The 23,747-nt window shown below is 39.0% G+C and overlaps 1 protein-coding gene across 3 annotated transcripts in view; it reads left to right on the top strand.

The window, feature by feature from the left end:
- Positions 1–23,747, top strand: part of CCDC73 (coiled-coil domain containing 73) — a 180,291-nt gene that overhangs the window by 56,915 nt on the left and 99,629 nt on the right. For all 3 annotated transcript variants that reach the window (XM_058446414.1, XM_058446417.1, XM_058446416.1), the window contains 3 exons: positions 6,137–6,208; positions 21,411–21,482; positions 23,508–23,543. In XM_058446414.1, the coding sequence (XP_058302397.1) occupies positions 6,137–6,208; positions 21,411–21,482; positions 23,508–23,543 (180 nt within the window). The remainder of the gene's footprint in view (positions 1–6,136; positions 6,209–21,410; positions 21,483–23,507; positions 23,544–23,747) is intronic.

The following is a 23,747-nucleotide window of genomic DNA, read 5'->3' on the forward strand; positions in this document are numbered from 1 at the left end:
ATTTATGTATCTTGTAGTATATACTGTTGGTATGGATTTCCTCCCTTCTTCCATGTGGAAAAACCCTAACTGTGTCATAGTGTGTCCGGAAGTAGTGGGTTCTTGGTCTCACTGACTTCAAGAATGAAGCCGCGGACCCTCGTGGTGAGTGTTACAGCTCTTAAGGTGGCGCGTCTGGAGTTTGTTCCTTCTGATGTTCGGATGTGTTCGGAGTTTCTTCCTTCTGGTGGGTTCGTGGTCTCGCTGGCTCAGGAGCGAAGCTGCAGACCTTTGCGGTGAGTGTTACAGCTCTTAAGGCGGCGCGTCTGGAGTTGTTCGTTCCTCCCGGTGGTCTCGTGGTCTCGCTGCCTTCAGGAGTGAAGCTGCAGACCTTCGCGGTGAGTGTTATAGCTCATAAATGCAGTGTGGACCCAAAGAGTGAGCAGTAGCAAGATTTATTGCAAAGAGTGAAAGAACAAAGCTTCCACAGTGTGGAAGGGGACCCCAGCGGGTTGCCACTGCTGGCCCGGGCAGCCTGCTTTTATTCTCTTATCTGGCCCCACCCACGTCCTGCTGATTGGTAGAGCCCAGTGGTCTGTTTTGAGAGGGTGCTGATTGGTGCGTTTACAATCTCTGAGCTGGACATAAAGGTTCTCCATGTCCCCATCAGATCAGTTAGATACAGAGTATTGACACAAAGGTTCTCCAAGGCCCCACCAGAGCAGCTAGATACAGAGTGTCGATTGGTGCACTCACAAACCTCAAGCTAGACACAGGGTGCTGATTGGTGTGTTTACAATCCCTGAGCTAGATACAGAGTGCCGATTGGTGTATTTACAATCCCTGAGCTAGACATCAAGGTTTTCCAAGGCCCCACCAGAGTAGCTAGATACAGAGTGTCGATTGGTGCATTCACAGACCCTGAGCTAGACACAGGGTGCTGATTGGTGTATTTACAATCCCTGAGCTAGACATAAAGGTTCTCCACGTCTCCACCAGACTCAGGAGCCCAGCTGGCTTCACCCAGTGGATCCTGCACCGGGGCTGCAGGTGGAGCTGCCTGCCAGTCCCGCCCTGCACACTCCTCAGCCCTTGGGTGGTCGATGGGACGGCGCTGTGGAGCAGGGGGTGGCGCTCGTCAGGGAGGCTCAGGCTGCATAGGAGCCCACGGAGGCGGGGTAAGGCTTAGGCATGGCGGGCTGCAGTCCCCAGGCCTGCCCCGCGGGAAGGCAGCTAAGGCCTGGCGAGAAATCAAGCGCAGCGTCAGTGGGCTGGCACTGCTGGGGCACCCAGTACACCCTCCGCAGCTGCTGGCCCGGGTGCTAAGCCCCTCATTGCCCGGGGCCGGCAGGGCCGGCCGGCTGCTCTGAGTGAGGGGCCCGCCAAGCCCACGCCCACCCGGAACTCCAGCTGGCCGGCAACCTCCGCGCGCAGCCCGTTCCCGCTCACGCCTCTCCCTCCACACCTCCCTGCAAGCTGAGGGAGCTGGCTCCAGCCTTGGCCAGCCCAGAAAGGGGCTCCCACAGTGCAGCGGTGGGCTGAAGGGCTCCTCAAGTGCTGCCAAAGTGGGAGCCCAGGCAGAGGAGGCGCTGAGAGCTAGCCAGGGCTGTGAGGACTGCCAGCATGCTGTCACCTCTTAATAGGGTCCACCTCTCATGACTGTGAGTCGGATAAGTCCTCACTGGTGTTAATCACCTATAAAGATCCAATGTACTTCCCCTGCCAATGACTGGCTTAGGAGAGGGTATGTGACACAGTTATGGCCAATGAAATATTAGGGAATGTGTGTTGGGAAGCTTCTGGGAAAGCTTTTGTTAACCTTTTTTTAAGAGAATACACTTTTTCTACTGCAGGATGTTCTCTGACTTGTCATTAATGCCTAAAATGAAAGTAACCATTTTGCAACCATGAGGGGTGGAAAGCATGATGAAAATCACTGATAATGGCAAAATGGAAAGATGAGCAGAATCATAGTATTGATGATATTGTTGAGGGGGCCACTGAAATAATCAATTGTAGAAGCACTCTACCTTTAGACTCCTGTTCATGTGAGATGCTAACTCCCATAAGCCGTTGTGAGCTGGATTTTATTGTTGTTATTTGCTGCTAAAAACGTTCTAAATGAGACAACTTTCATGAAAGTCTATCTTTGAGTAACATAGCATAAGTGTATATATGTGTATGTATGTATAATAAAGCAAAGGACATAAAAGTGAGTCATAGGCTGGGCGCGGTGGCTCACGCTTGTAATCCCAGCACTTTGGGAAGCTGAGGCGAGCAGATCACGAGGTCAGGAGATCGAGACCATCCTGGCTAACATGGTGAAACCCCGTCTCTACTAAAAATACAAAAAATCAGCTGGGCACAGTGGCGGGCGCCTGTAGTCCCAGCTATCCTAGCTACTCGGGAGGCCGAGGCAGGAGAATGGCATGAACCCAGGAGGCAGAGCTTGCAGTGAACTGAGATCGCACCACTGCACTCCAGCCTGGGCGACTCTGTCTCAAAAAAAAAAAAAAAAAAAAAAAGTGAGTCATAGAAGAATATTTCATTTAAAAAGCACATATTTTATCTGTTAATATCTACTCTTTGTTTTCTCTCCAACATGTTGTTATGAAAATTGTCAAACATACAGCAAAACTGAAAGAATTTTACAGTGAACACTCATATAACATTAATTTTTTTATTTTTGCTTTATCACATATCTATCTATCCCTCTTTTGACTTCATTCTGATGATTTCAAAGTAAATTGCAGACATCAGTATACTTCCTCCTGATATTTAAAATGAATATCATGGGCCAAGTGCAGTGGCTCTTTCCTGTAATCGCAGCACTTTGGGAGGCCGAGGCAGACAGATCACCTGAGGCCAGGAGTTTGAGACCAGCCTGGCCAACATGGTAAAACCCCATTTCTACTAAAAATATAAAAATTAGCTGGGCATGGTGGCATGTACCTGTAATCTCAGCTACTTGAAAGGCTGAGGCAGGAGAATTGCTTGAACCTGGGATGCGGAGGTTGCAGTGAGCCAAAATCGCACCACTGCACTCCAGGCTGGGTCTGGGTGACAGAGCGAGACTGTGTCTCAAAAAATAAAAAATAAAATAAATATCATTACAAAGAGTTTACTATTTTTCTACGGCTTTTTTCCTTACATTAAAGTTTGTATACAATGAAATGTACACAGCTGTACATTCAGTGAGTTTTGACAGATGAATACACCTGTATAATTGAAACCTTATCAAGATGTAAAATATTTTCATCAACATAGAAAGCTCCCTCATGCCTCTTCCCAGGCAAATTCTATCCTTAATGCCCACCCCAAGAGATAATTTCTCTCTTATTTTTTACCCTACTCAATTAGTTTTTTTTATTCTACCATTTCATTTAAATGGAATCATCATTGTGTATTCTTTTGGGTAAGGCTGCTTTCACTCAGCATGTTTTAAATTAATCTATGTTGTATATATTAGCATACAGATTCTATAAATGCTTTTCAAAGTGTATACTTATATAATTCATTTTCTCTGATGTGATTATAAGTTGCATTTTCAATTTTGGTTTCTGCATATTCATTGTTAAAATATAGAAATATGACATTGTTTTTTGTGTGTTAATCTTGTATCCTGTGACCTTCTTAAATTCACTTACTGTTTTTGGGAGTTTTTTTGTAGGTTCCTTAGTATTTTCTATGCATACAATCATATCATCTGCAAATAGAGGTAGTTTTATTTTTTCCTTTCCAATCTGTTTATTTACTTGGGTATGACTTATAGCAGTGGCTAAAACTTTCAGTATTATATTTAATAAGAGCGATGAGAATAGACATCCCTATATTGTTTCTGATCTTAAAGGGAAAGCATTCAGTCTTTCACCATTAAGTATGATGCTAAATGTAGGGTTTTTGTAAATGTTCTTTACAAAAAGCAAGGATAATATTTTTATTCCTAACTTGGTAAGAGTTTTTATCAAGAATGGATGTTGAATTTTGTTAAGTGTTTTCCCTGTGTTGGTTGATGTGATCATATGATTAGCGTATTGATGTAATAAATTATACTGATTGATTTTCAACTGTTGAACCAGCTTTGCATACCTGCAATAAATTCCACTTGTCATGGTATATACTTTTTAAATTATATTGTTGGATTCTGTTTGCTAATATGTTATTAAGGATTTTTGCATCAAAATTTGTGAGAAGTATTGGTCAGAGTATTCCCTTTGTGCTGTCTTTGGTATTGGTATTATGGTAAATAGGTCTGATAAAATCAGTTAGTATGTGTTTCCTCTTCTTCTATTTTTCTGGAAGAGACTGTGTAAAAGTGGTGTTAATTCTTTAAATATTTGGTAGTATTCTCCAGTGAAACCATCTGGGCCTGAAGATTTCTTTTTGGGAGACTTTTTATTAAAAACTCAACTCCTTTCATAGTTACAGGGCTATTTAGATTGTCTGTATTATCTTGGTTGAGTTTTGATAGTTTGTGGCTTTCGAGACATTGGCCAATTTCTCTAAGTTGTCAAATTACTGAGTGTAAAGTTTTTTTGTAGCATTTGTTTATTATCTTTTTAACAGTTATGTTTTTGTACATGGTCTCTTTTAGCTCTTTGACCGTATTTAAAATAGTTTGATTAAAAGTTTTATGTAGTACATCCAATTTCTGGGCTTCCTAAAGTATAATTTCCATTATTTTTTTTCCCATATAATGGGCTACACTTTGCTTTTACTTTGCATGCCTTGTAACTTTTTGTTAAAAACATTTTGGATATATGGCAGCTCTGGAAATCAGACTCTTCTCACTTTCTAGGGTTCCTGCTTCTTGTCTTTGTTTAGTGTGTCTTTGAACTAATTTGTCTTTGAACTAATTTGTAAGGTCTGTTGTATTTGTTGTGTGTGGCTACTGACTTTGCTGTTAATATTAGTGGTCAGCTAGTGATCACAGAGATTTCTTTAAATACCAAAGGAAACAAAAAATCTCCTAGTTTTCACAGAAGGGCTCTGCGTGTGTGTGTGTTGAGGCACACCTTCAATACTTAAACCAGGCAGTTTTCAACTCTGCCTGTTATTCAGCAGAAGCTTCAGATTTCTCTAGTGATAACTTATGTTTATGATGTGGGCAAATTCAGGAGTATTACATTATTTCAAACAAAACCAGAGAGTATTTCTAAATGACTGCTTCCTGCTTGGCATTGGGCCTCCCCACTTGTCTTTGGGTCTTTTCTTTGTCCTGCTTCCCAGAGAAACTCTGTCTTTGCAGCTCTCCTTGCTGTATCTCCTTGTTCTTTTTACTTGATGCTTATTGGCATGGCGGTGGTGGGAGATAGGGGAAGAAGGGCATTCTCTGATGTTCTCATTAAACCTTAGTCTTAGGTGAACCTGAGTCTCAGGATGAGATCTTCATGAGTGTTTGGTCCCTCCTTCGTATGTAATGCTGGGCCTAGCATGTATTCCTGCCCCTCCCACAATGAAAGAACTGTTGTTGCCTTGTTCTCCCAGTCCTCCTCTTCCCAGCTGCTGCTTAGAGGAGATAAGGAAGATAGGTCTGCCTAGGTAGAATTTTTAGTGATGACTTTTGGTCCCCTTGCCCAGCTGCAGAGGGTTTCCACTAGTGCTTTTAGCTATAGTTTCTGTTGCCCTCCCCTCTGCAGATTAAGGGTTTTGATCTGTAGAGGAAATAGGGAAGATGGTTTGTGACTTCTCTTCCCCTATATAGCCAGTGCTGCAGGGGAAAACTTTTATAGGATTTTTCGCAACCTTTTCTGTAAGCACCTGGTGGATTTCCTAGAAGAAAAGCCTGCTAGAAAGTATAAATCTCCCTATTTCAAGGGATTCATATTTTTACAGTAGCCTACATTCTACCTTTAGCAATTTATTAAGGACTTTTCATTGAAGCTTCTTACCAGTCTTCAGTAGCTTATGTCCCAGGTAAGCAAATGTCAGGGTTCTGTTTCTCTAGGCACCTGTCTCTATCCAGATTTTGGGTACTTGATTGATGTGGGACCTCAGTTCTATGATGGACTTGTCTATTTAATTTGCAGTTTGTCCAGATTTTTTTCTTGTTGTAAAGGTGGGAGTATGCTATTTCTCTATCTCTCCAGAAAGAGCTGAAACTGGAAGTTTTAAAGTCTTTATTTTTATAGCACTTTTCTTTTTCTTTTTGACTTAGGAAGCAGAAATTCATTATGAAGAGCAGATTGGTAAAATTATTGTGGAGACACAGGAACTTAAATGGCAAAAGGTGAGTGTTATGGTTAGGCTTTGTGTCCCCAGGCAAATCTCATCTTGAATTGTAATCCCCATAACCCCCACGTGTCAAGGGAGAGACAAGGTGGAGGCAATTGAATCATTTGGGCGGTTTCCCCATGCTGTTCTGATAGTTCTCATGAGATCTAATGGTTTTATAAGGGGTTCTTCCCTCTTTGCTCAGCACTTCTTCGTCACCTTGTAAAGAAGGTGCCTTGCTTCCACTTCGCCTTCCATCATGATTGTAAGTTTCCTGAGGCCTCCGCAGACATGCTGAACTGTGAGTCAATTAAACCTCTTTCTATTTTAAATTACCCAGTCTTGGGCAGTTCTTTATAGCAGTATGAAAGCTAACTAATAAAGTGAGTATTTTTTTTCTCTCAGATTAGTATTTATAGCATCTATTTTAAAATGTATTCTAATCCTTATTGTCAAGTTAATTTTTAAATTTTCTAACATATTCAGGGGTTAGTGGATTATTTTAGATAAAATCTCAAGAAAATCCCAACTAAAACTGTTGGTAACATTTAGGCTTCCAGAAAACTGAGAATAAGAATTTTGTTCAGCTTTTTGATACGGCACTGTGAATAACTCTGAAAACTATTTTACATCTGAGAAACACATTGTGTGTTATAGGGGAGTGAGAATATTTTGAAAGCAATGAAACCTCATAACTAGTACCATATTTTCCCAGGGTGTTATTACATAATGCAACTAAATATTAAAAAATAGTAGCAGCTCTTATTTTCTCCATAGTTTTATCTGTATTGAAGCATTTATGATAGTGCTTCTCATGCTGTTCCATCAGAGTAATCTTAACAACTAAAACCTGAAAGTGTAATTATGCTGATTTCTGTTCTCATTGTTTGGTAATATTGAAACAGGAATTGGGGGTGACATCAGAATCAGAAGTCAGGTGATAGTGGATAGACCAAACTAGAACTAATTGGAATTTCGAGGCTAGACAGATCCAAAGGGTGTGCAGATTGTGGGAGTAAAATCAGGGTTGAATTATATGAAGGACAAGTCTGAAACAGACCTATCTGTGGAGGGAAAGAATAGGTAAATACTAAGTACAACTAATTTCAAGCAGATTTTAAAATGTAAAGTTATATCTTGTTTCTGTATAGAGCTAACAGCATAAAGTTATCACGGTCCTTAAGGTAAGTTTAATGAACCCAATTTAATGACCAACTGCAGTGGCTCACGCCTGTAATCCCAGCACTTTGGTAGGCCAAGGCAGGAGGGTTACTTGAAGCCAGGAGATCAAGACCAGCCTGGGCAACATAGTGAGACCTTGTCTCTATTAAAAAATACATATATTAGCAGGACGTGGTGGTGTGTGCCTGTAGTCCTAGCTCCTTGGGAGGCTGAGGTGGGAGGATCACTTGAGCCCAGGAGTTTGAGGCTGTAGTGAGCTATGTTTGTGCCATTGCACTCCAGCCTGGGTGCAGAGCGAGGCTCTGTCTCTAAAAATAAATAAATAAATCCAATTTAAAATGTCAACATATTTTGGGTACTTAAGCTTATTCTAAGGTTTATGTGGAAATAAACATACAAGAGTGGCTGGGAAATTTAAAAAGAAAGGAATGAAATAGTCATACTTGACTCTTAAACATAATATAAAGCTGTCATAATTAAAATAGCTTGGTGCAGTATACATAGTTATTTAGTAGAACACAACAGAATCTAGAAATAGATCCAAATACATAAGATAATTTAGTGAATGTTAACATGGCCTTTAAATCAGTGGGGAATAACAGATTATTCAAGAAATGGTATTAAAGCTGGATTCCATCTGAAGAAAAAGCCAGATTCCTACCTTTACCAACTTTTAGAAAAACAAGAACTTTCATATGTTGTTAGCAGTGTAAATTAGAACTGCCTGGTTGCATTCCCTCAAATATCACCAAACAACTTGTTAATAAAGCAGGTGTGTTTACTGAAACTCATTGCAGTAAGTGAAAACACTACTTTTACAGAGTCTTAGTATTTCAAAAGGTGCAAATCAGTATTGGACTATGTAGAGGGTTATAGGGTCTAGGTCCAAGTAGATTTAGGCAGATCTTTTAAGGGAGGATATTGATGGGGATTGGGCAAATTTTGTAATGTAGTATTTTAGGATTGTGAATGTGGCAACATTGAGGCTCTTGAAGCTACTCTTGAGAATAAATAGTTGTTTGATAAACCAGATGTTTACCCAAATAAACTATTGTCTCAGATAAGTTGTTTTGCAGCAGTTGCCTGAAACAAACAGTGATATAATTTATTGGTTTTTATAGTCTTATATTTACTGGGCAAAGGTTTCCTGGAACAAAAACTAAGTTGTGTTGACACAGGTATTCTCAGTTCTTACTCTGAATATCTCTATTATATTGATGCAGGTGGTTTCAGTTCTCAGTCCCCTTTTGCTTCTTCAACCTAAGCTGGAAAATAAAATAAACCGTTATTATTTAGGATGTGATCAATCAAGATTTATGCTGCTTGATGAAGAGTCATGATGGCATGTAGGTGGTTTCTGGTGATGTGTGTGTGTGTGTGTGTGTGTGTGTGTGTATCAATTTTTCCTTTTGTTGGATCATAATTTGTTGGATCATTTTATAGGACAGTGGCTATGCAACAGTACTTAAGACTCCAGAAGTTACACTTCTGAACACACCAACGTGGAAAAACACTAAGGAAAAGTTTATTATCAGAACTTGTAGATCACTTTTAAGCCAGCAGCCAGGAATACCTGTATTAAACCAAGAGAACAGAGGCCATCCCCAAATCAAAAATTTCCATTAGTAATTGGACTCACACCATAGAGTGGCCAAGAATGTAGGGAGCAATATTAAGAATAAGGACCTTTGAAACCATCATGGTTAATAAATAATATGTTTTTACTCACTTAAGGGGCTGGATTAAGAAAGGGGAAAGAAAGTACCTCAGAAAATAAAGAACAAAAGCCTGCAAATAAAAGCATTGCAATCTTTAGCTCTGATTATTTAGGTAGGGTGTTAGCAGGCTTTTTATGTACAGAGCCGTATAGTAAATATTTCAGGCTTTGTGGACGGTATGGTCTCTGTCACAACCATTCAACTCTGTTGTTATAGTGTAAAAGCAGCCATGGACAGTACTTACATGAATCAGCGTGGCTGTGTTCCTAAAAATGTTATGGACACTAAGATTTATATTTTATACAATATTCAGGTGATTTGAAATGTTATTTTTTTATTTTTCTTTTTAACCCATTAAAAATATAAGAACCATTCCTGGCTCACAGGCCATATAAAAACAGACTCTGTAGGTCTTGTGTAGAGGCTGTCTTGATCCATACCTCTTGAATGGTAGCTGTTTCTTTCTGAATATGTCTGCTTCTGAAGCTTTCTCAAGACTCCGTAGATTTAAATTTCTTGATGGAATGGCATTCCATGTATTAGTGAAACCTAGTGTCTGTTCATCTGGGAGACATGAATTCAAGGATCTGTCCCCCGGGGGTTTAGCTACTGTGCTAGCAGTTCTTGGTAGGATTATTTCCAACATGGTTTCAGGATGTTTGTTTTTTCTCTCAGGTCATTTCTAGAAGACACTACCTCTGAGCTTTTGGTCATATAGAAGAAAAGCAACTTTTATCTGTTTGTGATAAGACTCTGAAACATATTACATTAGTCCCTTGGAGTACTTTGCCACATTTGCCTGAAGTAAAGAAATGTCCAAAATCAGGGGAGAAGTAGCTAACTTCGTAGGGCAAACTCTTAACAAGTTTATATGGTAAAAGCCAATCAATATAGGGGAGTATGGACTTCATGGTGTTATGAGTTAGAGGTAACCTTCTTGGTCGTGGAAGTTTAAGAGTGTCAGATACAGTGTGCCATTAGTCCTCTCTACTTTTCTTCAAGTTTGAGGATGATGGGGGCAATGAATTTATAAATAAATGACAAGGTTTTGCAAAGTTCTCTAATGACAGTCCCAGTAAATTGAGTAACCCTGTCCCTCGAGATCCTCAGGTTGGAAACACAAAATCAAGTAATTTGTTTTTCTACTCACAGAACTGTAGCTCTCTGGCAAGAAGTTTTAGTTCATCCTGAGAAGATGGAAGCAATGATGAACATATTCAGAACCTGTTCTAGGGGTTAATTTTAGGAAATCCATTTGAAAGTGTTTATAGAGACTCTAAGGCTTGGATTTACAAGGATAACAGTTTTACCAAGACAGTGCTAATGGCAGCTGTATACCAGAGACATCCTCGGCAATTTTAGTAAAATTTCACCACCAATGCTAATTGAATATAATGTTCAGTTTGTCCTTGCTCTGAGGGGTAATTTCCTATAAAATTTTTACAAAGTTCCATTGAGGTCCTCTGGTGCCACCAAGTGTCTGTCCTGAAAGAGATTTTCTTTTTGTAATTTATTATTATGTTTTTTCTTCAGACTCTGGAGCCAGTTGTAGGCATTCCAAAACAGCCTTTTTAAATTTCTTCAAAGATTTGGCTTTTTGGATATCATGGGGGCCAGGACTGTATGTCATAAAGATTAGCTAGGATATTTCCTCTAGCCTTAACGTTATCCCTTTCAGTGTGGCTTTATGATAACCATCCCCTAAGGAAGCATTAGAACACTTAAAATGGTTGACTACTTGAAATTGGGATTCCTACTGAGATCAGAAACCATAATTATTTTTACAGTATTCCAAAATCATGGACTACACCAAAGGCATAGCTGCTATTAATGTTAACTCTCTAATGTCTTGACAACTGGCAAGCTTTGCTGAGTAGAATAAGTTCTGTCATCTGGGTTGGTTTAACCTCTGGTAAGGAGTCATGATTTAGGGGTCAGTTGAGACTGTTGCAGTATATCCTGCCTGATATTTTTTTCATTTCACTTTCAAAAATGACCTATCATCAAACAAGATTACATGTAAATTTAATCTGGGGGGAGTTTCTAATAAATCTGTCTGAAGCACAGTTATTGCTTAGACAGAGACTAAATCGTCATGGATTTCCCTTTCTTTGGGTAATGGAAAAACAATACCAGGCTTTTTGTTAAACTTGTCTATGAGTAACACTTATTAGAAATAGAGATCAAAGAGATATACTTTATATAGGAAGTTATTGATTATCAAAATATTTCTTGAAAGAAAGTTTGGTAGGTGCTCTGTCCAATCCCCATCTCTTTACTACATTAGTATATTTTTTTCATTAAGATATAAAAGCATTTTAACCTGTTTCTATTCAAGCATTTATATATGCTATATATAAAATGAACAGTGTATATATACATATTTATAATGAATAACACATAAAAAGTAAATTAGTATATACATGTACATATATGTAAGCTTAGCTAAGATTATATGACAGACTTATTGGCAATTTTAGGGGGCAATTGTCAAATAGTATTATTGTATAGTTTGTGCAAGTTAAAAATTAAAGAGAAATAAGCAATGAGTTTTTCTTTTTCAATTTTCATGCCTCTTTACTTTTTATTTAGATCTTTATTTTAATTGAAAAATAAATATTGTATATATGGGCTACAATGTGATGTTTTGATATACCTGTGTATGTATATGTTGTGGAATGGTTATATCAAACTAATTAACATATCCATCACTTCAATGCTTATTTTTTTATAGTGAGAATATTTAAAATCTACTTTTACCAATTTTGAAATATACATTATTATTAACTATGCTTACTACATGCTGTACAGTAGATCTCAAACTTATTCTTTCCATCTAACTGGAACTTTGTACCCTTGATCAACATCTCCCTTCCCTCCACCCCAGGCCTCCATCTCCCTAGCTTCTTGTAACCACTATTCTACTCTGAACTTGTATAAGTTTGACTTTTTTAGGTTTCATATATAAGTGAGATCATGTGGTATTTGTCTTCCTGTTAGTAGACTTTCAGGTATTATAGCACTGGGTGGAAATGTGTGGGGGAGAAAGTAATAAAAGTTCATAGGAGGTGAACCTGCTTGCTGAGAAATGTGTTTTTAGTAAATAACAAGGATTGCACAGCGTGAGGTACCATGAAGTCTAAATAAATCCTTAAACCACATTAGTAGAAGCCTCTACTAGTTTGACAGCTGCTAATACTGCCCTTGATAAGGAGTTGGCTTTTGCCACTAGGTTGAAGGGAAGACTGTAATAAACAATTAGATCCTGATGACTCCCATGGTATTCTGTTAGAGCATTAAGGGCTTGTCTACACTGCTGAGGTACAAATAGGTAGAAAGCTTTATGACAATCGGAAGACCCAGAAAGGGGCACTGTTAAATTTTTTGTTTTCTTCAATAGGTTTTTAGGGAGCAGGTAGTGTTTAGTTACATGAATAAGTTCTTTAGTGGTCATGTCCAAGATTTTGGTGCACCCATCACCCGAACAGTGTACACTGTACCTAGTGTGTATTCTTTTATCCCTCACCCCTCTCCCAGCCTTTCGCCTGATTCCCCAAAGTCCAATGTATTATTCTTAGGCCTTTGTGTGCTCATAGCTTAGCTCCCTCTTATGAGTGAGAACATATGATATTTGGTTTTCCATTCCAGAGTTACTTCACTTAGCATAAAGTCTCCAATTTCATCCAGGTTGCTGCGAATGCCATTATTGCGTTCCTTTTTATGGCTAAGTAGTATTCTGTGGTATATGTATACCATATTTTCTTTATCTACTTGTTGATTGATGGGCATTTGGACTGGTTCCATATTTTTGCAGTTACAAATTGTGCTGTTATAAACATGGATGTACAAGTATCTTTTTTGTATAATGACTTCTTTTCCTCTGGGTCGATACCTAGTAGTGGGATTGCTGGATCAAATGGTAGATCTACTTTTAGTTTTTTAAGGAATCTTCACACTGTTTTCCATTGTGGTTGTACTAGTTTACATTCCTACAAGTAGTTTAAAAGTATTCCCTTTTACCACCTCCACACCAACATCTATTATTTTTTGATTTTTTGATTATGGCCATTCTTGCAGGAGTAAGGTGGTGTCCCATTGTGGTTTTGATTTGCATTTCCCTGATCATTACTGATGTTGAGCATTTTCCCATATGCTTGTTGGCCCATTTGTATATCTTTTTTTTAAGACTCTGGATATCGTCCTTTGTCAGATGTATAGATTGTGAAGATTTTCTCCCACTGTGTGGGTTGTCTGTTAACTCTGCTGATTATTTCTTTTGCTGTGCAGAATCTTTTTAGTTTAATTAAGTCCCATCTATTCATCTTCATTTTTGTTGCATTTGCTTTGGGTTCTTGGTCGTGAGATAGATGGCAACACAATAATAGCGGGGGACTTTAATACTCCACTGACAGTGCTAGACAGATCATCCAGAGAGAAAGTCAGCAAAGAAACAATGGACTTAAACTATACCTTAGAACAAATGGACTTATCGTATATTTACAGAACATTCTACCCAACAACTGCAGAATATGCATTCTGTTAATCAGTACATGGAACATTCTCCAAGAAAGACCATATGATAGGCCACAAAATAAGTCTCAGTAAGTTTAAGAAAATCAAAATTATATTAAGTACTCTCTCAGACCACAGTAGAATAAAATTGGAAATCAACTCCAAAAGGAACCCTCAAAACCATACAAATACATGGAAATTAAATAACCGGCTCCTGAATGATCATTGGGTCAATGATGAAATCAAGATGGACATTTAAAAATTCTTTGAACTGAATGAAGTTAGTGACACAACCTATCAAAACCTCTGGGATACAGCAAAAGTGGTGCTAAGAGGAAACTTCATAGCATTAAGTGCCTATATCAAAAAGTCTGAAAGAGCACATACAGACAATCTAAGTTCACACCTCACGGAACTGGAGAAACAAGAACAATCCAAACCCAGCAGAGGAAAAGAAATAACAAAGATCAGAACAGAACTAAGTGAAATTGAAACAAGAAAAACAATACAAAAGATAAATGAAACAAAAGCTGATTCTTTGGAAAGATAAATAAAATTGATTAGTGAGATTAACCAAGAAAAGAGAGATGATCCAAATAAGCTCAACTAGAAATGAAACGGGATACTACAACTGATACCACAGAAATACAAAAGATTATTCAAGGCTGCTATGAACACCTTTATGTGCATAAACTAGAAAACCTAGAGGAGACGGATAAATTCCTGGAAATATACAAACCCGCTAGATTAAACCAGGAAGATATAGAAACTCTGAACAGACCAATAACAAGCAGTGAGATTGAAGTGGTAATAAAAAAATTGTCGACAAAAAAAGTCTAGGATTCACAGCTGAATTCTGTCAGACATTCAAAGTATTGGTACCAATCCTGCTGACACTATTTCAAAAGAGAAAGAGGGAATCCTCCCTGAATCATTCTATGAAGCCAGTATCACCCTAATACCAAAACCAAGCAAGGACATAACAACAACAACAACAACAAAAAACCTACAGACCAATATCCCTGATGAACATAGATGCAGAAATCCTCAACAAAATACTAGCGATCCAAATCCAACAGCAGGCTGTGCACGGTGGCTCACACCTGTAATCCCAGCACCTTGGGAGGCCAAGGTGGCGGATCACCTGAGGTCAGGAGATCAAGACCAGCCTGGACAACATGGCAACACCCCATGTCTACTAAAAATATAACAATTAGCCAGGATTGGTGGTGGGCACCTGCAGCCCCAGCTACTCAGGAGGCTGAGACAGGAATTGCTTGAACTTGGGAGGTGGAGGTTGCAGTGAGCCAAGATCACATTACTGCACTCTAGCCTGGGCAACAGAGTAAGACTCCATCTCAAAAACAAACAAAAAACAAATCTAACAGCATATCAAAAAGATAATCCACCATGATCAAGTAGGTTTCATACAAGGAATGCAGAAATGGTTTAACAGACGTAAGTCAATAAATGTCATATATCACGTAAACAGAATTTAAAAGAAAAATCACGTGATCATCTCAATAGACACAGAAAAAGTATTTGGCAAAATCAAGCATCCCTTTATGATTAAAACCCTCAGCAAAATCATCATAGAAGGGACATACCTTAAGGTAATAAAAGCCATCTATGACAAACCCACAGCCAACATCATACAGGGAGAAGTTGAAAACATTCCCTCTGAGAACTGAAACAAGACAAGGATGCCCACTTTCACTACTTCTATTCAACATAATACTAGAAGTCCTAGCCAGAGCAATCAGACAAAAGAAAGAAAGGGCATACAAATTGGTAAAGAGAAAGTCAAACTGTCGCTGTTTGTGGATCATATGATCATATACCTAGAAACCCTAAAGACTCATCCAAAAAGCTCCTAGAACTGGCAAATCAATTCAACAAAGTTTCAGGATACAAAATTAATGTACACAAATCAGTAGCTCTGCTTTACACCAATAGCAATCAAGCTGAGAATCAAATTAAAAACTTAACCCTTTTTACAATAGCTGCAAAACAAACAACAACCAAAAAAACGTAGGAATATACCTAACCAAGGAGATGGAAGACCTCTACAAGGAAAACTACAAAACACCGCTGAAAGAAATCACAGATGACATAAACAAATGGAAACACATCCCATGCTCATGGATGACTAGAATCAATAGTGTGAAAATGACCACATTGCCAAAAGCAATCTACAAATTCAATGCAATTTCCTTAAAAATACCAGCATTATTCTTAACAGAACTAGAAAAACTAATTTTAAAACTCATATGGAACCAAAAAAGAGCCTGCATAGCCAAAGCAAGACTAAGCAAAAAAAAAAAACAAATCTGGAGACATCACATTACCTGACTTCAAACTATTCTACAAGGCCATAGTCACCAAAACAGCATGATGCTGGTATAAAAATAGGCACATAGATCAATGGAACAGAATAGAGAACCCAGAAATAAACCCAAATACTTACAGCCAACTGATCTCCGACAAAGCAAACGAAAACATAAAGTGGAGAAAGGACATCCTTTTCAACAAGTGGTGCTGGGATAATTGGCAAGCCACATGTAAAAGAATGAAGCTAGAACCTCATCTCTCACCTTAACAAAAATAAACTCAAGATGGATCAAAGGCTTAAATCTAAGACCTGAAACCATACAAATTCTAGAATAACCATAAAAATTCTGGAAAAACCCTTCTAGACATTGGCTTAGGCAAAGACTTCATGACAAGAACCCAAAGTTATTTTTAAGCCACAAAATTCTTGTTCATGTTTAAGTTCCTGAGGGAGATGTTCCATTATTGAGCATGTAAGTTATATAGAGGTGGGGTGATTTCAGAAATATTTGGAACCTGTTGTCTGAAGCAGCCAGTGAAACCCAGAAAAATTCTTAATTGTCTCTTAGTAACCAGCCTTGGAAAGTACTGAATGGTTTATAATTCATCAGGAGTGATACATTTACCCCCTTGATATTAATCATACCGTAAATAATGTGCTTTGTTCTGACAAACTTCTAAACATTTTTTGGAATTCTCATGACCTTGCTAAAAGAGTAAGTTGATAAATGGAATCAGTCTTACAACTCTCCACATCTTTAGAACGTAGCAAAAACTTGTCCCCATATTATACAAGTGTAGTGTTACAGGGAAATTTAATATCCTTAGGGTTCCTCAGTAAATCCCTGAGGCATCACTATCCAGGTAAATTTTTGACTTTCCCAGGAAAAAACAAATAGGTGTTGACTATCTTGATCTAAAGGGACACTGTAGAAAGCACAGCACATATCTATAGTGGTAAATAAAAAAAAAAAAAAAAGTAACTTTGGGTAGCACTGAAGATAACATATTACTTGGGCTCAGTAATACAAAGAAGTGGGTAAAATATTTATTTTATTTATGGTGTTAAGGTCTTGAACAAATCTTTATCCTCATTCATTGGGTTTTTTGACTGGGAAACAATAGTGTTTAAAGACTGACTCATTTTTACTGTGACTATTTTTATACCAGTCATACTCATAAGGTATGACTCATCTTTTCTCTATTAGGCCTTTGGACTATTGGCTTTAGTTCTTCTTTAGCATCTGGTTTTAGAGGTATTTTGTAAACTTAGGTAGAGGTTTAGATGGGTGGCTCTGAACCTTATTGCCAATATCAGTAAAACTTTTTTCCCACGAAGTGCCACTTCATGGAGATCTTCAATTTGGTTTGATCATATACATAAAGTTACCAGTAAGTCAACATCCAAATTAGCTACGATCTGATTATGAACAGGAAAGTCATCAGGGATCTGAGGGGGAAAAAAAGGAAAAAAAAAAACAGGAGAGAACTTAATTTTGCAATTCTGTTTACATAATAGATCCCTATGTTTTAATTGGATGGGCATGATGTCGTAAAGGAAAATAATATTTCTCATTTTGGGGAACCGAGGTTAGCGGTTAACAGGCTGAAACAGGGAGAATATCTGTGGATTATTTGACATAACCCTATCTGAGTAGCTCATTGACTCCAAGGGAGAGGTTACTTTTAATATTTAGAGAAATTTCTCTTTGCAAGTTTGAGAATAAAATGAGAAGTTGAATACATGATTTCTCCCCATAGCAGTGTCACTGATTTGCCCACTGATTTTTTCCTTTATTTTCTTAGCTAGACCATGACAATTATTTTTCTAATGTACTTTCTGCGTGTAAGTATTTATACATGTCTTTACCAAGAGGCACTCTCCTCTAGTGCTTGATGACTGCAGTGGGAGCATTTAGTTATTTTATTTGTGAAGCCATTAGTTTATTTTATTTGTGTTCTAAGCCTTTTTTTTGAAGATGTGGATTTGGAGATCTAGTAGTAGAGCTATTTCCCATTACAAATTTGTTACATATTAAATTCCCTGCTTCTGTATTTAAGGCTGTTCACAAAAAAATGAGGAAAGAGCTGGAAGCCACATCTTCAGAATCTACTCCTCAAGGAACCTATCCCTGAAGTCTCCAGTGGACTCATTCTTTCCTTCTTTCCTTGCAGATGTGGTTAGAGTCACCTTTATTTTCACAGGAAGAACTTTGGGGATAGCCTCTGAAAGATTTAGTCAAACATCTACGGTTTTTCTAAATCTGCCTGGTTTCCTAAATGGTTTGAGACTTCCTAAGTCATTCTTGGGATGTTCTCACTTTGCCTTTTTCATTCAGTTTTTTTTTTTTCAGCTGATATAGATCTGGGTACAGACGGTATTATTTTTTAAAATTAGCTATGGGAATTAAAATATTTTAAATTACTAACTGCAGAAAAACAAAGTTGTATGAGAATAAAAATGTAATCATGGCATACTATGTGGCTCAATATTGCATAATAATTACATAGTCATAACAGTGTAAATGCTGACTATCAATTTAAGCCAATTTTGATATAACTCTGTTGGAAGAATAGAGGAGGAGCTGTGGGATAATAGCTATATAAGAAAGTTAAACTTCCAACTATCATAATAGAGTCACAGGATCCTTTGGGTGTCACTTCACAAGCCAGAAAGCTCTGTGGCTGGCAGTGCCTCTGCTTGAGTTTTGCTCGCACCCGCTGGACTTGTTCCATTCACTTGACCTGGCAGGCTGCGCTCAGCTTGCGATACTGGCCCAGATCCCATGCCTGCCAAGAGCAAGCCAGGCACACAGTGGTGAGGGGTGTGTGAGCAAGCAAGCGTGGGGTCCGGCTGCTGCACACAGCCAGGCATGCCGGCTGCTGTGGCAGGGCAGGCAGCTCCAGGTGCTGGCACAGGTGCCAGCTCTGTATGAGGCTGTGACTGGACCAGACATACTGCAAGCGGCTTCCACTGCAGGCACCAGTGTCTGGATGAGGGGAACATGGTGGTGCCCAAAAGCTTGGAGACACTAGGAACCACAGAGCCCCAAAGAGGGTGTTACCACCACTCACAGCTCTTGCTTGGGGAGTCCTGAGGTCTGGGCTTGCAGAAGGGCTCCACTACTCTTCCTCTAGTCACCTGCAGTGTGGCAAGCAGTGGGGTGTGTTTCAGCCTGTTTGTGTTACAGCTGTTTCAGTCCTGCTGCCCTGCTTCAGCCTGCAGCTCCTGGGCTGGCCTAGCCCCACTGCTGTTTCCCGTTGAATGGTGCGGCCACCCAGCACTGGCAGAGGCTGGGAGAGCTATAGCATTACAGCCCCTTTAGCTCCCACCTGCAGCTTGGCAAGCCCACCAGGAAAGTGTTACAGCTTCTTTTGCTCCTGCCGTCTGGTGGGTTCTGAGTTCTTGTCCCATGTCCAGGAAGAATGAGGTTACACTGACAACTGGAGGGTTAGCAAGGCAGAGAAGAGCTTTATTGGGTAACCAAACAGTTCTCAGTGGAGAGGAGACCTGAAGTGGGCAGCTCCTTTCTGCGGGCAGGTAGTGCAGATGAGTGTCTGAGTCTGGCTGAGTCTAGGGTTTTTATTGGCTCAGAGTGGAGGAAGTGTGTGCTTATTGGCTCATGGGTGGGCCCAGAAAATACCACTTGATTGGCCAAAGGCATCAAGGAGGTTCTCACTCCTCTGCCACCACTTCACCCAAAACTGACAGCCCTGGTCCCCAGGCTTCAGGCCATCCCTGGTTTGAAGGTGGGTTTTCACTGGGGACATCCCTTCCTGCCAGGAGCACCTCCTGTCACCATCAACATGCTGTCTGTAGTGCCCTGGCTGCCCATCCCAAGGGGAAACTGTGGGCTCGCACCGAGCCATCCTCAGCCCTCTGGCCTCCATTCTGTGCTCATTGGTGCCCTAAGTTTCACCTTCAGAAGCAGCTTCCAGAGGGGGCCAAGGCAGCCAGGGTCTGGCACGTCAGCGCTGCCCCGAGTGTGCGCATACCTGTCCTGGTTGCAACAGTGCCCAGGCTTGGCTATCAGGACATGTCCACAACTTTGCTCCATGGAGTTGCTCCAAAGTTGCTCTGTGGAGCAGACATGGAGAGCAGGGAGAGGCCAGGGAGTGGAAACAGGTACCTTAAACTTCAGCTTCAAGGGGGCTTCCCCTACTTGCCCCCCACCACACAGAGAATGCAGAGTGCAGGGATACCTGAGTTTAGAGCTGTGGCTGGGCAGCTGTAGCTGCACCTGGGAGCACGGGCTCCTGCTCCGCCAACTTAGTAGGGCACAGGGCTTCTGCTGGGATCACCTGTTCCCAGCCCCCACTGACTTCGCAGAGCCGTAGCCCTGGCCGCACCTCCCTTGCTGCAGCTGGCATCCTCACAGTGGTGGCACCAGATGGGCCACTGTTCTCATCAATAAGAGGTCAAAAGATAAACTTTTAAAATTGCTAACAATGTATTATTTAGAAATCTGGAGCAAACAACCGAAAAATTTGAAAGTGGTTGCCACTTTTAGACCTAATTTTTAAATGATGAGAATTATTAACTTTGATAAAAATAGAAGAAGAATGTTAAAGTCATCTAGAATAGAAAGAACAGAACATGCAACTTCCACCAAAAAGGTGGGAGAAGGAGAAAAAAAGAAATGGAATCATATGTAGATTTTTTTCAGAAATTCTCTGTGGTAGTTTTGGTTTGTGAAAAATTATTCCAGTGAACTTAAAGGTATATATGTTGCCAGGTAAGCATTTCTGCTTAGATGATAAAACTGGTTTTTGTTGTTGTTGTTGTTGTTGTCATCATTGTTTTTTGAAACTCTAACAGTCTGCTTGTATACTAGGACTGTTAATTTGTTAATTTTAATTACTTTTGGTTAAAAGATACTTTTCTTGAAGAAAGCTTTGGAGCAAATAATGTCCAAAGTTTAAACATTTTAGAAGCAATGTTTTTTTTTTTTTTTTTTTTTTTCACAAAAAAGCAACAGGAAGCAAAAATTTTTATATGATGATTCTATGACAATTAAAAAATTATAAAATTGGGCTGGGTACAGTGGCTCATGCCTGTAATCTCAGCATTTTGGGAGGCTGAAGTGGTGGATTGCTTGAGTCCAGGAGTTTGAGACTAGCCTGGGCAACATGACAAAACCCCGTCTTTACATAAAGTGTAAAAATTAGCCGGGCGTGGTGGCAGACATCTGTAATCCCAGCTACTGGAGAGGCTGAGGCAGGAGAATCACCTGAGCCCGGGAAGGTTGAGGCTGCAGTGTGCTGTGATTGTGCCACTGCATTCCAGCCTGGGCAACAGAGTGAGACCCTGTCTCAAAAAATAATCATAAAATTGGTTTAAAGTTGCATTCCAGGAACACAAAATAAAATATGTAGAAGGTATGGTTGACTTTAAATTGTGAACCTAGTTAAGATTTAAAGCTGAAAGAGAGTTGCTAGAATTTGTGTTTTAACTTGTCATAATATTTAAAACAGGAAACTCTTCAGAATCAAAAGGAAACATTGGCAGAGCAACACAAGGAAGCGATGGCAGTTTTTAAAAAGCAGGTAATTTCATAAGGATAGACAAACACTGCGATTTTAAATATTGCATTTCCCCCCCCTCCCGTGAATATTATGGCAAGCTGTTCTCCATAGTCACCAAAGACAAGAAGGAGAACAAGGTATTAAGAGAAGTAGGAAATGAATAAAATCATTTTTAATCACAACTGACAATAGAATGTAAAGTAGTAGCACAAATTTGTTGAGGGAAATTGGGAAAACTATTTTCTTGGAGATGGAGATATATTTTCATCTGTCCTAAGTAATTTAGGTGAATGGGATGTGTGTGTTGTTGTTCTTTCTCTCCCCTTTCCTTTCTTTTATTAGAACTTCCTAGGCTCTTGCCTCTTCCATAGTACCCCTTTACCCAAGCAGAGTTATAATGTTATGATCAAAATCTGAGATGCAAGTAGGGAGATGTCAAGGATTAGAAGAGATGATTATTATGCACTGTAGCTCCATAAATATCAATCATCAGTAACTAAGAAATAGTAGTACAAAAATGAGAAAAAAAATCAAGAAATGAATCACTGTACATACCTTCAGCTCATTTGAATTCAGTAGCTCTTCTTGACTAAAATTCAGTTCCTAGTAAGAGAATATTATAATAGTTTGAGAAAATGTGCTCATGTAAAATATCCTCTGAAAGTTTCCTTATCTCTATCTCACATCATTATTTTTTCTTCCTTTTTCCTTTCCTATTTTTATCTTCGTCTTTATAATACAAGTGTGTGTAGATGTGTTAATTTTTTTAAGCAAATGGCAGACTTTCTTCCTTTAATCTGAGATAGGCCTAACCAAGGTTATGGGAGTTTTAACTGAAGCAAAAGCCGAAAGTGTAGCATAGTATTCTCTAGGAAAGAGCAAGTCCACATCTCTGCTGTCACAAAGGACTTTGGGCAAGATAAGGATACTCAGATATCTGAAGGGTAGAGGAGAAAGTGCTCTTGGGTTCTTTGTTTTTTTCTTTGTGTGTGTGTGTATTTTTTAAAAGAGGGGGATCTTGAATGTGAGGAGTGTGAAAAAGGAAATAGGGAAGTTTCAAAGAAAAATTTCATTTCTTGAAAATTTTGCCTAATACCCTTGTGTTGCTTAGAATATTTCATAATTTTCCTTTGGTGTGTGGACTTTAGTTTTTCTGTTTTAAAATGTCATTATTTTATTTATTTATTTATTTAGAGATAGTCTCACCCTGTAGCCCAGGCTAGAGTGCAGTAGCGTGATCTCAGCTCACTGCAATCTCCAACTCCAGGGCTCAAACGATCCTCCCACCTTCCAGGTAGCTGGGACTACAGGTGCTTAAAAAAATTTTTTTTTAAAGTTTTTTGTCAAGGAAGTCTCACTACATTGCCCAGGCTGGTCTCAAACTCTTGGGCTCAAGCAATTCTCTCGCCTCAGCTTCCCAAAGTATTGGGATTACAGGCATGAACTACCATGCCTGGCCTTTAAAATGTCATTATTTTTTTAAACAGGTCATAATTTGTTAGGCTGCACATGAGTTAAAAAAATTTTTGAACATAAATACTGTCAATGATAATACAAATGGTACTGATTTACAAAATTGTACCTTTGGAAAATGATACAAGCTGTGATTTAGGAGTGGATGGCAAAATATTCAGATATTTAAGAAAAATTTCTGGAGGAAAAAAACAAAACTTTCAAGGATAATTGGTATCTCTAATCAGTGTGATTAAATTGCTAGTTTTGAACTGGGTGTGGTGGTGTGTGCTCTAGTCTCAGCTACTTGGGAGACTGAGGCGGGAAGATCCCTTGAGCCCTGGAGTTGGAGTATAGCCTGGGCAACATAGCAAGACCTCATCTCAAATAAATAAATAAATAGTTCATTTACTTTAGTGACTGGCTTTTTTCTCATTTTATATCATTATTATTTATTTTCTGAATCTGAAAATAACATATTCACATTATTTCCATTTCAAACAATATAGATGTGTAAAGTGTTTCTTTAGTCTCAGTGTCCAGTATAGATCACTGTTAACAGTGATCCCTTTAATTTTTAAAATTGTTTATCAGTTGCAGATAAAGATGTGTGCCCTGGAAGAAGAAAAGGTATTTATAATTTTTTAAATTTCCTGTCTATTAAAAAGTATTTATTTTTACAAAATAATTTAAAACATAGCTAAATGCCTTTTATTATCCATTGTTTACCATAAGAGAAAAGAGCATTAGTAACAAACTAATAGAGATGGTTAACTGCTTAAAATCTTAGAAAGGACCCAAGATAATCATGTTACTTCACTTCCATCATTTTAC

The sequence above is a fragment of the Hylobates moloch genome, unplaced genomic scaffold, assembly GCF_009828535.3.
Source record: "Hylobates moloch isolate HMO894 unplaced genomic scaffold, HMol_V3 SCAFFOLD_11, whole genome shotgun sequence".
In the NCBI taxonomy this organism is placed as follows: Eukaryota; Metazoa; Chordata; class Mammalia; order Primates; family Hylobatidae; genus Hylobates; species Hylobates moloch.